This window comes from Orycteropus afer, unplaced genomic scaffold, assembly GCF_000298275.1.
Source record: "Orycteropus afer afer isolate SDZICR_OR568_19922 unplaced genomic scaffold, OryAfe1.0 scaffold00026, whole genome shotgun sequence".
Taxonomy (NCBI): Eukaryota; Metazoa; Chordata; class Mammalia; order Tubulidentata; family Orycteropodidae; genus Orycteropus; species Orycteropus afer.
The window spans coordinates 19308738-19326385 of record NW_006921613.1 but is presented as its reverse complement, the minus strand read 5'-3'; the positions used below and the strand labels follow the sequence as shown (position 1 = coordinate 19326385).

The following is a 17648-nucleotide window of genomic DNA, read 5'->3' as shown; positions in this document are numbered from 1 at the left end:
TAGATAGAGGAGATAGTCCAACAGGGCCAAAACTTTGAAAGAGAAAACGGAGTCTTTTTGTAAGGAGTTGCTGATATGATGGGTTCTGAAATATGATGGAATCCCACTTTGAGATTACCCCTGAGATTTTACCTCCAAATCCTTTGGGCCAGGCAGGGGTGCTTCTGGTCTTACTTACTGAACTTAGGGTGTAGAACTCCCAGTCATACCCAGCAGAGGGCATGCAGGCCATTCTTCTGGGGCAAGCTAGGCCCAGGTGGGGCCCTTCTTTTATATGTCTGTTGACTGTTGACCTCTTCCATCGTTCCTCCAACTGACCTCCGGGGGTCCTGTTGCAGGTGGCCAGCTGCAAGACACCCTCAGCGGAACAAAGTCGCATTACTCAACTCCTCAGAGACACCTTCTCCTCAGTGAGGCAGGAGCTGGAGGCCCTGGCTGGGGCAGTGCTGTCTAGCCCAGGTGGAAGCCCTGGGGCTGTGGGAGCTGAGCAGACACAGGCCCTGCTAGAGCAGTACTCAGAGCTGCTGCTTCGAGCCGTGGAGCGGCGCATGGAACGCAGACTCTGAGTTCCAGAAGCCTCTCCCAAGTGAATGCTCCCCTAATTCCAAACTGTTGCCCCTCTTCCACTCACCAAAACCTGCGGAGATGCTTGGAGTGGATTGCAGGGATCAGTGCTCAGAGGGAAAGCAGCTTTTCCAGCTGCTCCTCACAGGGGCCCCTGTATTTATTAATTTATTTCCCTGACTGTTGCCTCACTTCCTTGGAACTCCTGCCTATATAGTGCCCCCAGTGGCTCCTGGCAGGGGTAGGTCTTAGTCATCTTGGTGCTGTGAGGGGTAGGAGGGCAGCCTTCCCCAATCTGGGGAAACTGGGAAAGGCTGACCCTCTTTTGTTAGAAGCCATTTGAAATTACTGCAGGGATCAGCTCCCTGGAGTGGAGCATACACAGGGTATTCTGTGGGGTAGAGGTGAGAGGTGATGTGGTATTCAGTGCCATTCAGCCAACAGGAAGAGCTTCACCTCTACCTCCTTTTCCCCTCCCAAACCAGCTGCACTCTCCTGGCTGCCAGAGCAGGGATTATGTTTTCCCCAATTCCTCACAGTTTAGAAATGCAGAGCCCTTTGGCCCTCCAGGGCATTCCTAGCTGTTAGGAGGCGCCAGTTGGTATCAGGGCCTGAGCCCCCACATTCCACTCCTATTCTGCTTCCTTGGGACCCCTAGCATTGTTTTTATCCTTGTGCCCTTCCCCCTCTCAGCCAGAGCTTGTGGAACCAGCTCTGGAACTTGCTGCAGGACAGTAAGCCTCTGCTGGGCAAACATGAAGCCCTGGCCTGGCCACCTTTCCTCAGGCCCTTGACCTTCCCTACTCTCAATCCTGCTCCCCACCAGGCTGCTGGAGCATAGAGGCCATCTGCTCCCTGCCTGAGGTGCTCAGTCAGAAGCCTGTGTAGGAACTTCCCTCATGGAACTTCCCTCATGGTTGGTTTACAGGGTGCCAGCCCACCTTCTAAGGACCTTGGCTGCAAGATGAAACTCACTCACTCACTCACACTCTCTCTCTCTCTCTCTCTCTCTCACACACACACAGTTTAGTGTTCCTTGGTAGAGTACTTGACAGTGTGTGGCTGGTTTCCTCTCACATCCTGCCCTATCTTCACCATCTTGGCTTATGTGGAAGGAGCATGAAAGGGATGGGACATACAAAACCCAAATTCTGGATTCTTGACGTCCCAGCCTAGCTAATACGAGATGGCCCTTAGGGGGATAGAAGGAACCTCATCAAAGGCAGGGTCAGCACCCAGGGGCATTCCCGGTGCTAGAGGAGGGGAGGGAGGCACGTGGGATTGCTTCAGGAGCCAAGAGACACACTGGGACAGTGGTAGATGGGACAGGTAAGTGGTAGAGGTAAGAGGGTAGATTAGTATTAGAAGGGGGCAGTTGTTAGGATTAAAGCGATGGTCATGGGACACAGTAGGCAGGTAGAATGGGAGCAAATAGTGCAGCATTTTGAAAGAGTTTGAAGAATGTATGTCTCTGGCCCCTATTGCTTTCCCTCTGCCCCAAGTAAGTCAGGGCAGCTTTACCATAGATTCAGGCCACAAAAACCCATTAACCAGGTTAACAACAACAACAAAACCCATTGCTGTCAAGTGGGGTCTGACTCATAGTGACTCCTCCTTGGGTTTCCAGGGTGGTGTCTCTACGGAAGTAGATTGCCCAGTCTTCCCTCCCAGGAGTGGCTGGTGGGTTTGAACCATCAGCCTTCAGGTTAGCAGTCAAATGCCTTAGGCACTATGCCACCAGATACGCCTTTATAGGCCCTGCTGGCTGTATAGGCAGAAGGAAATTGGATTCTGAAGGATGCCCAGCTCTGTTACATCAGCTTGAGTGCACTTAAACAAATCAAAGCCTATTTCACCCCACTCTACTACCACCACCACCTGCGTGGCCAAACTGCAAAGAAACCTTGGCCCCAAGAACTTTTAATGCTGAGGGTGGACCCTGGCAGGGCTGTAGTTGCCAGTGTAAGGGTTAGTAATCCCATCCAGCAATACCCCCAGCACAGCAGCCCACCCCAAATAGGGCTCTGGCCTGGCCCTTTGGCCCGGGTTTTCGCCCAATCCTCAGCCAGCCTGCCCCTCACAAGGAGGGAGCTACAAGCATACCAAGGTTTTTGAGAAGGTGGGCCCCCTTTCCTTATCCCCTGCATAGCATCGGGCCGGCGCCCCGTCCTCTTCTGCATGTCTGAGGCCACCGGCAACTGCCGCCCCCTTCCGTATGTGCCCTGCCCAGTTTTGAAAGCCCCTTATTTATAACGTTTATACTTTGTTCAAGCCGTGGCGCTTCCCTTCTCCCCAGGCCCGTAGGAGCCGGGGCCATTTTTAACGTTTTCGTTTGTATGAATTCGTCAATAAACAATCATTTATTAACTTTGGGATGCTAGTGAGTGGGGGAAGCGAAGGGAGCAGGTTCAGTCTCGATGGAAGCAGTACCTGGGTCCCGCGCTCGCGCCTCTGGAGGGTAGGGGGGCGGGGCCGCGAGTCTGGGGTGGAGCCTCGGGGAGGGGAGGTCCCGAGAACCTGGAGCGAGATTTCGGAGGCAGCAGTTGCAGAGTCATGGCGGAGGCGGCTTTGGACGCCGTACGGAGGGAGTTACGAGAATTCCCGGCCGCGGCAAGGGGTGAGTAGGACCCCAAGGAGGCCTTGGCGTCCCTCACTTCGGCCGCGAACAACCTCAGGATATGGGAGGGGCCTTGGGAATGCCAGAAACCGTTTCCCGGCTTCGGGTGCCCTGCTGTGCTGGACCTCAGACCTAGGGCGCACCCAACTAGTTCCTGTTTCCTGGGAGCTCATAACTTGGTGCACGTGGTTGTTGATTCCCCTACTCTGACCAATTTTCTGTCTCAGTCCCCTCTCAGCCCTTGGTCAGCTTTTCACCCCCCGTGTTCACAACACCCTCATAGTTTCTGGGGGTATTTTGTGTGTGTTTGTATGTGTGGTAAAAACATATATCACAAAACTTTTTTTTTGTCAACATTACGTGTACAATTCAGTGACATTAATTACGTCCATCATGTTCTGCACCCATCACCAATGCCCGTTTCTGAATTTTTCCACCGCCCTTAACAGAAACTTGGTCTTCCTGGGTTACATTATTCACATTTATTCCCAAGGCGATCCAGTTTTGACTCTGGTGCTGTCCCGTTTGCCGCAGTCAGCACCGCACTGAGTAGAATCTTGGCATTCTGTTGTTGCCCTTCTTGACCTTTCTTGTGAAGTCTTAATCTTCTTTATTTTTTATATTTTTATTGTGATACATAACAACAAAAAAAAAAATCCATCTTAACCGTTTTTTAAGTGTACAATTCAGTGATATTAATTACATTCACAGTGTTCTGCTGTCGTCACATTCATTTTCAAATCGTCTCAAAACAGAAACTTGGAACCCCTTCAATTACTATTGGGTTTCTGAAGCTGCCTTTACAGAAGTGGATTGCCACATATTCCTTCTGCAGAGCAGCTGGTGGATTTGAACTGCCAGTGCTCTGGTTAAGAGTCAAATGCCTTAGGCCCTACACCACTAGAGTTCCCATGTCTTACCCTAAAAAAACACAAACCAAACTTACTGCTGTTGAGTCGGACTCACAGCGACCCCTCCTTGGGTTTCTGAGGTAGTATCTCTATAGAAGTAGGTTGCCCAGTCTTCCTTCTGAGGAGTGGCTGGTGGGTTTTGAACCGGGACCAGCCTTCTGGCTAGCAGTCACATGCCTTAGGCACTATGCCACCATTAATAAACTTTGGTCTCTGCATTTGCCTATTCTAGATAGTTCATATCAATGAGATCGTACAGTATTTGTCCTTCTGTGTCTGAGTTCATGCAGCATGTTTTCAAGGTTCATCCATGTGGTAGCATGTATTAGAATTTCCTTTCTTTTTATGACTGAATGTACTGTATGGGTATATCATATTTGTTTATTCATTCATCTGTTGATGGACAGTTTGTTTCCATCTTTTGGCTATTATGAATGATACTGCAGTGAACATCGGTTACAAGTATGTGTTTGAGCCCCTGCTTTCAAGTCTCTTGGGTATACTGGATAGAAGTGCTGGGTCATAAGGTAATTCTGTTTTAACTTTTTGAGGAGCTGCCAAACTTTTGCCACAGAGGCTGCACCCTTTACATTCCCACCAGCAATGCACAGGGTTCCAGTTTGTCCACATCTTCTCCAGTACTTGTTAGTTTACGATTATCTGATAATACCCGTCCTAGTGGGTGTGATATTGTATCTCACTGTGGTTTTGATTTGCATTTCCTTAATGATTATAATGTTTAAGGGCTGGGTTGCTAAACTAAAGGTTGGGGGTTTGAACCCATGGCAGATCTGGGAGAAAACACCTGGTGATCTGCTCCTATAAAGATTAACCTATAGCCTGTGGAATCAATTTGAACTCATAGCAACCCTATAGGACAGAGTAGAACTGCCCTAAGGAGTTGACAAAACCGTAAATCTTTACAGAAGCAGACTGCCACATCTTTCTCCCACAAAACAGCTGATGGGCTCAAACAGCCAGCCTTTGGATTAGCAGCCTAGTTCTTAACCACTGTGCCACCAGGGCTTGTTTCTATAAAAATAAGTCTAGAAAACCCTGTGGGGCGTTTCTGCTCTGGGTCGCTGTGAGTCAGAATTGACTCCACAGCACAGGACAGCAACAAATGACTAGTGATGTAGGACATCTTTTCATGTGTTTCTTTGCTATTTACATATCTTCTTGGAGACATGTTTATTCAAGTCTTTTGCCCATTTTAAAATTGGGTTGTTTGTTATTAAGTTGTAGGAATTCTTTTTTTTTAATATTAAATCTTTACCATATATATGGTTCCCAAATATTTTCTCCCCATTCTATAGGTTGTCTCTTCACTTTCTTGATAAAAAACTTTTATTACACAGAAATTTTCCATTTTCATGAAATCTCATTTATTTTTTCTTTTGTTACTCTTGCTTTTGGTGGGAATTCATGGTCAAAAACAAGGTCTTGAAGCTTAATGCCTTTGTTTTCGTCTAAAAGTTCCATGATTGTAGTTCTTACATTTAAGTTATTGATCCATTTTGAGTTAATTTTCATATATGATGTGAGATATTAAGGAGCTCTGGTAGCACAGTGCCTAAGGCATCTGACTGCTAACCAGAAGGTTGGGGGTTCAAACCCACCAGCCACTCTGCAGAAGCAAGACTGGGCAATCTACTTCCATAGAGATTTTACCGCCTTGGAAACCCAATGGCGGTTGCTATAAGTCAGTATTAACTTGATGGCAGTGGGTTTGTTTTTTTGATTTTTGTGTGGTATTAGTCCAGCTAACTTCATTCTTTTGCATGTGGAGATCCAGTTGCCCCAGAACCATTTATTTTTATTTTTATTGTGATTTGGGTGAAAATTTACAGAGCAAATACACTTTCCATACAGCAGTTCACATACACTTTGTCTCATGACATTGACCACAATTTACCACAATGCAACATCTCCCCTCCCACTTCCTCCTGTTAGTTACCTCTTCCCTGTGTCCATCCCTCCATGCACTGCTACCCCCTGGGCTGTCTCTCTGTGCATAAGCAGCCCTTCTTTCTCCCATGCTTGCAGAACCATTTATTGAAGAAACTATTCTTTCTCCATTTAATGGACTTGACACTATTGTCAAAAATAATTGGCCACAGATGGATGGATTTTTTTCCAACTTTTTATTGTGATTTGGGTAAAAGTTTACAGAGCAAATTGAACAATTCATACATGCTTTGTCACATTGATTGCAGTCCCCACAACATAACAGCACACTTTCCTCTTCCTCCCCGTGTTTACTCTTTCCATTTGTTCTTTCCTATCCCTTCCTGCCTTCTGAGCTTTATCGCTGAGCACATGCTGCCCTTTTGATCTTACATGGTTGATTGATCTAAGGAGTGCGTACCTTCCTGGTGTTATTGTCTGCGTATAGTCCTGGCTATAACGTTGAGCCATGGAGGTGAGGGCAGCTTCAGGTTTGAAGGGTGTCTAAGGGCCATGGTCTCAGGGTTCCATTAGTCTGTATCAGACAAGTAAGCCTGGTCTTTTTTATGATTTTGAGTTTTGTTCCACATTTTTCTCCCATTTAGGACCTTCTGTTGTGATCTCTTTCAGAGTGGTCGGCAGTGGTAGCTATACACCATCTAGTTCTGGTCTCAGGGTCATGTAGGCTGAGGTTCTTGTGGTCCAATCATCCTATGGGTTAATTGTGTACATATGTCTTTGATTTTCTTCACTCTTCTTTGCCGTGGATGGGGAGAGACCAATAGTTGCACCTTAGATATATGGGTTTATTTCTTGACTCACAATTCTATTCAATTGTCTGTCCTCATATGAGTACTGAACTGTTTTGATTATTGTAGCTTTATAGTGTATTTTGAAATTGGGAAGTATGAGTCCTCCTGTTTTATTCTTTTTCAAGATTGTTTTTGCCTGTTTGGGGCTCCTTGCAATTCCATATGAATTTGAGGATTGGCTTTTCCATTTCTGCAAAAAAGGCTATTGGAATTTTGATAGAGATTGTATTGAATCTATAGATCACTTTGGTAGTATTGTCATCTTAACAGTATTAAGTCTCCCAATCCATGAACACAGGATGTCTTTCCATTTATTTAGGTATTCTTTAATTTCTTTCAGAAATGTTTTATAGTTGTTAGTGTTTGCCTTTCTCCCCTAGTTAAATTTATTCCTAAGATTTTAATTCATTGAGATGGTATTGTAAACAGGGTTGTTTTCTTTTTAGATTGTTTATTGCTATGGTATAGAAACACAAATAATTTTTATGTGTTGATCTTGAGCTCTGCAGTTTTGCCAAATTCATTTATTAGTTCTAGTAGCTTTCTTGTGGATTCTCTAAGATTTTCTATATATGTGCATATAGAAAATATATATTTGTGTGTATATATATGTTCATGTCATCTGCAGATAGAGATTTTACCTCTTCTATTCTGATTTGGATGCCTTTTATATCTTGTTCTTGCCTAATTGTTCTGGCTAGAACTTCCAGTGCAGGGTGGAATGCAGTGGTCTGAGTGGGAATCCTTGTCTTGTTTCTGATATAGGGGGAAAGTTTTCAGTCTTTCAGCACTGAGTATGACATTTGCTCTGTTTATCACGTTGAGGAATTTCCCTTTTATTCCTAGTTTTTGTCATGAAAGAGGACTGGATTTTGTCAAGTGCTTTTTCTGCATCAATTGAGATAATCATGTGGTTCTTTTCCTTCATTCTATTAGTGTGATGTTAGTATATTGACTAATTTTCTAATGTTGAACCACCCTTTCATTCCTAGTTGGTTACAGTGTATACGATCCTTTTAATGTACTGTGGGGTTCAGTTTGCTAGTATTTTGTTGAGGACTTCTGCATCTGTATTCATCAAGGATATTGGTCTGTAGTTTTCTTTCTTTGTGATCTCTCTAACTGGCTTTGGTATCAGAATAATGCTGACCTCATAGGATGAGTAAGGAAGTGCTCCCTCCTCTTCTATTTTTTTGGAAGAGTTTGAACAGGAATGGTGTTAATTCTTCTTTAAATATTTGGTGGAATTCACCAGTGAGGCCATCTGGTCCTAGATGTTTCTAGGTGGGAGGTGTTTGATTACTGATTCAGTATCCTGGCTTGTTATAGTTTTGAAGCCCTTATTCTTAACATCAAACATACACAGGTGGTGGTTGGATGCTGTCTCTGAGCACTGCTGGGAGGAAATTGACTTCTTTAGTCAGAACAGACCTCCAAGCTGTGAGCACTGCAGAGGTTTGGAAAGACTGGAGGCAGCTGTACAAGTGATCCCTGGCTCTCTCCTGCTTGTTTTTGCTCCTCCCTCACTCCCTCTCACTTTCTATTTTTAAATAGTTTCTTACCACTGAGTATCAATACAGGAACATATTTTAAAAACAAAAGAAGCAAAACGAGAATATAACGTAAATAACATTTCTTTGCCATCCCATATCTCCAGTTTGCTTCCTTCCAGAAATATTCTGTTTATACCCGTGAATACATATGACTGTACTGTAGACCCTCTTTTTCATAAGCATACTCTCTGCACCATGGTTTTTTTGTTTTTGTTTGTTTCTTTATACCATGTATTTTGATCATTCCATATATTCCTCTACCTCAGTCTTTTCATTGCTATGTATTGTAAACTACAGCCCATCATCGATAGGCATTTAGGTTATTTCCAGTCTATTGTTTTCAATAATGTTTCAACGTATACTTTGAATATTCATTTAACAAGTATTTAGTAAGCACCCAGGCTCTGTTCAGCATGTTTGAGATGCATCATTCAACAAAACAAACCTCTGCCCTTACATACTAAGTGAGGAGGAGATGGACAGTTACCCATAAAAAAAAAAAAAAAACAAGCAAGCCAGTTGCCATAGAGTCGCTTCTGAATCATGGCTACCCCGTGTATTGCAAAGTAGAACTTAAGGTTTTCGAAGCAATGACCTTTTAGAAGTAGATTGGTAGGACTGTCTTCTGAGGTGCCTCTGGGTAGATCTGAACTGTCAGCCTTTCGGTTAGCAGCTCAGTGTTTAACAGTTCCCGCCACCCAGGGACTTTACGACTAACCGTATAGTAGATAATAGATTAGAAGATAAGTACTATGGAAAAAACAGTAAAGCAGAATGAAGGGCTCTGGATAGGGGATGGAGGCTGGTTGCAAGTTTAAATAAGATGGTCAGAAGAGCCTCATTGAGAAGGTGACATTTGGGCACAGACTTGAAAGAGGGGAAGGAGGGAGCTGCACAGATGTCTGCAGAGGAACATTTCAGGTGGAGGGCATAGCCTAGGCAAATGCCCTAAGGGGAGTGTGCCTGGTACATTCAGGGGAGAGGAAGAGGCCTGTGAGGCTGGAGCAGTTGGTGCATATGTGCAAGCATTTTAATTGGTTAAATTCCTAGCAGAGGAGTTGTTACATCCAGGAATTGTTTGGATCCCTTTTGAAATTCTCTCACTTTGAACTTTGAAGCTCCAGGAGAGAAAAGTGGCCATTCCTTTCATTTTATTTATTTAAATTTTATTGTGATTTGCGGCATAATGCCAAAGGCATTTGACTGCTAACCAGAAGGCTGGAGGATCAAACCTACCAGCCACTCCTTAGAAGAAAGATTAGGCAATCTACTTCTGTAGAGATACTGCCTTGGAAACTCAAGGATGGCAGTGAGGTGTTTTTTTTTGTTTTGTTTTGTTTTGTATTTCCTATTGTGATTTGGGTAAAAGTTTACAGAAAATTCATCTTCCATATAGCAGTTACATACACTTTGTCTCATGGCATTGACTGCAATCTCCCATAATGAAACAGTTCCCCTTCTACTTCCTCCTCATAGTTACCTCTTCCCTGTGTCCTTCCCTCCCATGCACTCCTGCCCCATGAGCTGTCTCCCTGTGCATATACAGCCCTTCTATTCTCCCATGATTGATCTCTCCAAGGAGTGTATCTTCCTAACATAAACTGTTCAGCTCATATGCCTGTTTTTTGTGTGGCTGGAAGCCACGGGAGTGGGTTCAATTCCAGACCCGAATGGGCAGCTAGGGGCCATAGTCTCAGGGTTTCCACCAGACTCTATCAGACCAGCAAACCTGGTCCTTTTTTTTTTTTTTCAATGATTTTGAGTTTTGTTTCACATTGTTCTCCCACTCTATCCAAGGTCTCCTACATAAATCCCCCTCTGAGTGGTTGACAGTGGTAGCTGGGCACCATCAAGTACTTCTGGTCTCATAGTCCTATAGGCTGAGGATTGCATGGTGTACCAGTTCCTTGGACTAATTGTTTTCATACATCTTTGGGTTTCTTCATTCTTCTTTGCTTTGGATAAGGAAAGACCCATTGTTGCATCTAGATGGCTGCTTGCAAACTTTTAAGATCCCAGTTGCTCCTCAGCAAAGTAGGATGTGGAACAATGTTTTTGTGTAGTATGTTATACCAGTTGAGCTTGATGTCCCCTGTGACCATGTTCCCAAGCCCACAGGTCCAACTACTTGCTCCCTCTGGGTAGCTGGCTGTGGCCAAGAAGTGACTACAACCTTATCCCTTGCAGCTCTACTATATACCTGGGAATTCTTATAGAACATACAAATACACTTGTAGAAACATTGTCTGCCAACCCTGTACATGGTCATGGACACACTCCTCCCTGCAAAGACATATCTAATCGTTCAGAAAAGTGGCCATTCTTTCTTTTTACATTCAACATTTCGTGTACATTTAGTTTCACTCCCCAATTACCATCCCCAACCCTAACCTAGTCTCCTCCCCTCCCTGCCCAGTAACCCCCCCCCCAACCCCATGCCCCTCATAGTTCTGCAATCCTGTGTGTCTTGCATTTCCTCCGTGTGAATGTTGCCTCTCGTGCCCTGCAGTCAATTGCTCCAAGGGATGCATCTCCATAGAGTATGTGGGTACATCACCCTGGGTTGAGTGGTCTGCATGTACATCTTGTTTACTATTGGGCTAAGAGCCAGCCCCTGGGAGTGAGTTTTATTCCCGGCCCAAAATGTATCCCAGGGCTATAGTATTGGAGGTCTCACCAGACTCCATCCGACAGTCTGGTCATTATTGTGTTTTTGGATTTTGTTCCACGTTTTTCCTCCCACTCTATCCAGGATTTCCAGTTTTGATCCTTTCCTGAGTGGTTGGCATTGGTAGCCGGGCATCATCTACTTCTTCTGGTCTCGAGGTCCATCATGTCCTGGGGGCTGATTGCTTCCAAATGCCCTTGTTTTTTTGCACTCTTCTTTGCTTCCAATGAGAGGAGACCATTAGCTGCATCTTAGCTGGCCGCTTAAAAGCTTTTAAGACCCCAGTCACTACTCACCACTGCAGGTTGAGAACAAGATTTTTATGTATTTTGTTGTGCCAATTGAGTCTGGTGTCTCCCAGTACTACGGTCCTGAGTTGGTAGATCCATTGAATCTCCCTCCCACAGTGTCAGGGTGTCTGTGAGGGATTATTCTATGTCTGTCTTCTGTTGTTCCTGTAAGGATTGCAGGTATTTTGTATCATGGGTATCTGTGCAAGATTAGCCTCAGCTGAATCTGTCCTTGGTCTAGAGTATAATCCTGTTCACTGACCCCGATCTGATCTTCTCAGACGTTTATGTGTTTATCTGTGGCTTGGTGTTTGGTGTTAATGGTAATGCAGCATTGTGGATATACTGGTATTAGCCTCTGTCCTCTATATCCTATGTGCACAATTTGGTGTCCTCCCTTTTCCTAATGCTATCGTGATGGTCACAGACTCTTTCTATATCATCCTTCCCCTTACCCATGTCAGTGTGTGGAGAAGTGGTCATTCTTGAAAGGAAATCTATTCAATAGTGTAAAATCAAAAATGAAATAAATGCAGAAAATACAAATGGTATAAAATGGCAGTTTCCATGTGTTTTGAGAATTCCAGTGCAAATAATGGGGATTTACTGATCCCCAGATCACCTTTCCCCAAGGTGACTCCTACAATGGGCTAAGTGTAACCCGGAGATCCTTTGCCAGTGTCCTCGGAGTTTCATTATCTACTTGGCAGGTGTCATCCTGCCTCTTGGCCAGTGAAACAAGTGCACCAGTCCACTCTTTCCTTTCCAGTTTTCCCATGCCCACCAGGGTCTTGTTGCTCAGTTCCAATTTCTGATCTAAAGACATACTGACTTTCCAGTTGATTGTAAGGCTAAGATGCCTTCCTGGTGTGGAGACACCTTCCAGTGACTTTAGAAGTGAAGGGGAGTGCAGTGGCCATGCAGTGTAGGAGACGGTAGCTGCTGACATTCCAGCTAGACCTAGACAGAAGTCAAGCCAGGTGAAGAAGCTGTGAGGGAACTGCAGGGACAAAGCCCAGGTCACCAGAGCCAAGGGTGTGTGATAAGGGGCAGGCACAAGGCAGAAGGAAATCAGACTGGACTAGTAGGTTGGGCCTGATTATAGAGCCCCTTGCATGCAAGCCAGAAAGAAGTTATACTGTAAGTAGTAACTCATCAAAGGCTGTTTAGTAGGGGTGTGACGAGATGAGATTATTTTAGGAAGATGCCTGGAGCCAGGGTGATGAATGCTTTGGGAGGGAGGGAAGTTAATGCTAGGAAAACCAGTTAGATCACTGTGGCAAGAGGACTTTCATTCAGGCATGAAGCAAATAATTACTGAACACCTACTATGTGCTGGGTATTAGTCTAGATCCTGGGGATACATCAGTGAATGAGATGTATCCCTGCCCTCATGGAGATTTCATTCTAGTGTGGGAGACAGATTGATAAAACAATTTAAATAAGTAAAATAGTTAGCATGTTAACCTGTTACAAAATCCAATGCTGTTGAATCTATTCCAACTCATAGCAACCCTATAGGACAGAGTAGGACTGCCCCCTAAGGTTTCCAAGGCTGTAATCTTTACAGAAGCAGACTGCCACAACTTTCTCTTGCACAGTGACTAGTGGGTTTGAACCACCGACCTTTTGATCAGTGAGCAGCCATGTGCATAACCACTATACCACCAGGGCTCCTTACATAGTGTATTACTCTAAAACCAAACCCACTGCCAGCGAGTTGATTCTGACTCATAGCAACACCCACTGGGTTTCCAAGGCAGTAAATCTTTACAGAAGTAGATTGTCCCATCTTCCTTCAATGGAGTGGCTGGTGGGTTTGAACCACCAACCTTCTGGTTGGCAGTCAAATGCCTTAGGCACTATGCCACCATGTGTTAGATGGTAATAAGTGATAAGGAGAACAACAAAATATTCCAGAGATATAAGGATTTTTAGGAATCTCTGGGTGTTGCAAATGGTTAAGTGCTTAACTACTAGTTGAAAGGTTGAATCCTTCAGCTACTAGTTGAATCCACCCAGAGTCAACTTGAAAGAAAGACCTTGTGGTTGACTTCTAAAAGGTCATAGCCATTGAAAACCCTGTCAGACACAGTTCCACTCTGACACACATGGGTCACCATGAGTTGGAATTAACTCAATGGCAACTGTTTTTTTTTTTTTTTAAATAAAGATTGTTGAAGGGCAGTTTATAAGTTGAAGAAGGATAGCCAGGGAAGGAAGCCTTCCTGAAGTGACATTTGAGTGAAAACTCAAAGGAGGTAGCTTGAATGTGGAGGAGAAAAAGAAGGTGGGTTTGAGAGACATTTAGAGGTAGAATCAATAGAGACAACCAATAGGATAACAGGAATGAGGAAGAAGGATGTGTTAAAAATAAGTGATTTTTTTTTTTTTTTAATTGTGATTTGGGTGAAAGTTTACAGAGGAAATTCATTTTCCATACAACAGTTCATACATATTTTGTTTCATGACATTGATCGCATTCCCCATAATCTCTTCCCACTTTCTCCCTGTGGTTACCTCTTCCCTGTGTCCTTCTTTCTTATGCACTTCTGCCCCCTGAGCTATTACTCTGTAAAAATACTGCCCTTCTGATCTCCCATGATTGATTGTTCTAAGGAGTGTACCTACCTGCTGTAAATGTTCACTTTAAAAACAAGGAAAATAAGGGTGCCACTACAAACATCCATACATCCATACAGGTTATGCATTGCACAATACTGTTCAGTAAGACCCAAAGGTTTTGTCTGATAGTCTGCCTCCCCAATTAGGTTGTATCTTGAGGTTATACCTCCACACTGGGCAAGCCAAGTGCTAAGCACATTTCAGAATATTCAGTAAATTTTCGCTATTGGAAAGTGATCCAGGGCCACGCCCCACCCAGACCAGCCCGTGGCCTTGGGCTTCAGCTCTACTCATTCTGGAGCTCCCTGCACTGCTCCAGTGCTTTTCTGAGCAATGCTGGGAGGTTGGCCACACCCAAGTGGGGGAAGCTAAGGGTCCACAGCATGGCTCAGCCTATCCCTGTGGAGGATTTGAGTTATGGGCTGAGCAGGAGCCCCGGGCCCTGTGTGCTCTTAGGGTCCATTCTGGAGTATTTGTGTGTGTTTCATGCTTTCTTCTTTAACTTTTCTTCCTTGTCTTCGATTCCTGGCTGTCCAGGGTCTCTTGGTCATTCACCAGTGAGCATTGCTTAATGATATAGTGTGGCCTTCCCAGGAAGGCCATCTCTTACATAGTGGCAGGGCAGGAGCTGGGTGCTGTTGGTGTCAGCACCCATCCCCTCTCTCTCAGAGCTCAGCGTGCCTCTGTCTGTGCCCTACCTGGATGAGCCCCCTACTCCACTCCACTTCTATCGAGACTGGGTCTGCCCCAACAGGCCCTGCATCATCCACAACGCTCTGCAGCACTGGCCAGCCCTCCAGAAGTGGTCATTCCCCTACCTGAGGTGGGAGCTGTCCTGGGGTGGGGTGGCGGGCAGTGCTTTGTGGCATCTGGGCATGGCCTGAATGTCCATTCTTCCAGGGCCACAGTAGGCTCCACAGAGGTGAGTGTGGCTGTGACCCCAGACGGCTATGCAGATGCCGTGCGAGGAGACCGCTTTGTGATGCCCGCGGAGCGCCTCCTGCCGCTGAGCAGGGTGCTGGATGTGCTGGAGGGCAGGGCCCGGCACCCCGGAGTTCTCTACGTACAGAAGCAGTGCTCCAACCTGCCCACTGAGCTGCCCCAGCTGCTGCCTGACCTGGAGCCTCATGTGCCCTGGGCCTCCGAGGCACTGGGTGAGTGGAGGAGGCAGGGCAAGAGGCAATCTCTGACTCAGGAGCAGGGCAGGGGAGCTATGGGAAGAAGAAAGGATCAGCCCTGGTTGCTTCTTCTCTCCCTTTGATGATGACTTGGCCACACACTCTTGGCCCCATAGGGTCAGGTGGTGGTTATTGTTATGTGCCCTCAAGTCCAACCGACTGAATCATAGTGACCCCTCCTTGGGTTTCCTAGGGGGTATCACTACAGAAGTAGATTGCATAGGGTCAGGCACTGCCTACTAAAAGCTCAAATCCTCAGGCCTTAATTAACATGATAGTAGACAAACTACTGGAAATTGTTACCCTTTCTCCTGCCTCAGGGAGGGTAGGTCCCTACCCCAAACTCCCCAACTCTGTCCTCCCCAGCTGTCTTCCCTGGGGCCCCTTTGCTTCTGCCCAGTTTTGTGCCCCAGCATCCCCATAGGGCAGTTATCCCCAGCCTGGCCTGAAGGATACACCCTCTCCTAACTCACCCCTTTTCCTCTGACCTACAGGAAAGATGCCTGATGCTGTGAACTTCTGGCTGGGGGAGGCAGCTGCAGTGACATCTTGTAGGTATCAGGGGAATACAAAGACAGGGAGGAGGGAAGATGAGGCCAAGAATGGGAGGTTGGGCCTGGAGAGGAGTGGGCCCAACTGCATCTAAGATTCTTCCTGGGATTCTGGGACTCAGGCACCATTTGCCTAGCAAGCTGAGATGGGGTGATGTTGGGGGTGGAGTGGCATTGAGGGCGGGATGTACTGGTTTTCCTAGGTCCTTAGAAGGCTCTCAGAAGATCAAGTAGGTTGGGAGGTGAACTTAGGAGAACAGTGTGTCATGGAATTCACTTCCTGGTAGAGAGAAACCCAGAGCCTGGCATGTATCAAGTCCTTGGTGGCCGAGATCCAAATGCCTGCCAACTCTTTGGCATCACTTTGAGTTTGTTTTAACTTTTTTTTTAAATTTTGGTTGTTGTTGAGAATATACACAGCAAAAAGATACACCAAGTTTTTATATGCACAATTCACTGCCACTGTTTACATCTTTGAGTTGTGCTATCATTCTTACCCTCCTTTTCTGAGTTGTTCCTCCCCCATTGACATAAATGTACTGTCCCCTAAGGTTCCTGTCTGTTCTTTGGAGATGCTGTTGTCAGTTTGATCCCATATAGATAGATCTTAAAGGAGCTCAATGCTCAAGGCAGGCATTCTTCACTAGTTAAGGTGAACTGTTGTTTAGTTTTAAGAAGACTTCAGGGAATACTTTTGGTTTAAGGTTTAAAGATTATTTTAGGACACACTTTGACTCTTGATGTGCCCTTCTTTTGCACCATCAGCTTGAGGCGTAAGGCTCTGAGCTAGGTTTGCCTACTCCTGACTCACCTACCTTATAACCCTGCCTTCGGGGCCTTTTTTTGTGTTGGCAGTACACAAGGACCACTATGAGAACCTCTACTGTGTTATCTCGGGAGAGAAACACTTCCTGTTACATCCACCCAGTGACCGACCCTTCATCCCCTATGGTAGGGGACGTGGCTTGCTGGGAAGCAGGTGACCTGAGCCAGAGGGAGGGCAGCGAGGGTAGAGAGGGTGCCCCAGGCCTATAGCATGGACACAGCATCTCCACTTCAGTAGGATTCTGGCCTTTCCCAGAGGCTCAGGGGCCAGTGGGAGTGGCTGGGATGAGGTATGTGTGGGGAGCTGTTGGAAACACTATCTGCTGGGGTCCCCCACTCTTCTGGTTTTAGAGCTGTACACACCAGCAACCTACCAGCTCACTGAAGAGGGCACCTTTAAGATGGTGGATGAAGAGGCCATGGAGAAGGTGTTTATCTTTTCCTGGGGTCCCAGGAGGGAGTGAGCTTCACGTCTTGAGGATGAGGACAGGGAGAGCCTGGGCTCTGAGAAGCGGGCATGAAAGATCTGGGAAGGTGGCACCTTTCTTTGAAAACTCGTGAAATCTGGGGCTTCTCATGGCTGAGTGGAGAGGGACCGGTGGGGTTTACCTTTGGAAAAAACAGAGCCTGAGGGGTCCTTGGGGCCTGTCCCCTGGCCCTGGTGTGTCCCCAGGTGCCTTGGATCCCACTGGACCCCCTGGCACCAGATCTAGCCCGGTACCCCAGATACCATCAGGCCCAGGCCCTTCGCTGTACTGTGCAGGCCGGCGAGATGCTCTACCTGCCGGCCCTTTGGTTCCACCATGTCCAGCAGTCCCATGGCTGCATTGCTGGTAAGGAGCTGCATGGCCTCGGCCAATGGGGAGGCTCTGTGGGTTAGAAGAGGGAGCCCCCCACTCATGCTCTGTTCTCCCCACAGTTAATTTTTGGTATGACATGGAGTATGACCTCAGGTACAGTTACTTCCAACTGCTTGACTCCCTCACCAAGGCCTCAGGCCTCAACTAGAGGAGCCCCAGTGCACACTGTCACCCACAGCTCAGGGAACAGTCAGGCCTCTCTAGGGCCAGGTTGATTCAAGAGACAGCCTGGAGGCTGTGTGCATAC

The 17648-nt window shown here is 46.2% G+C and overlaps 2 protein-coding genes across 2 annotated transcripts in view; both read left to right on the top strand.

Annotated features, from left to right (window-relative positions):
- The window catches only part of MAPKBP1 (mitogen-activated protein kinase binding protein 1), a 58039-nt gene extending 57473 nt beyond the window's left edge, over positions 1–566 (top strand). The window contains exon 31 of the mRNA XM_007935293.2: positions 339–566. Within this exon, the coding sequence (XP_007933484.2) occupies positions 339–566 (228 nt within the window). The remainder of the gene's footprint in view (positions 1–338) is intronic.
- A 2551-nt stretch (positions 567–3117) lies between these two features.
- JMJD7 (jumonji domain containing 7) lies at positions 3118–17549 on the top strand. Its single transcript, XM_007935290.1, has 8 exons — positions 3118–3181; positions 14657–14810; positions 14888–15141; positions 15660–15716; positions 16572–16667; positions 16893–16969; positions 17215–17374; positions 17461–17549. Exons 1-8 carry the CDS (start codon positions 3118–3120, stop codon positions 17547–17549), a joined length of 951 nt encoding a protein of 316 aa, XP_007933481.1.
- The last annotated feature ends 99 nt before the right edge of the window (positions 17550–17648 follow it).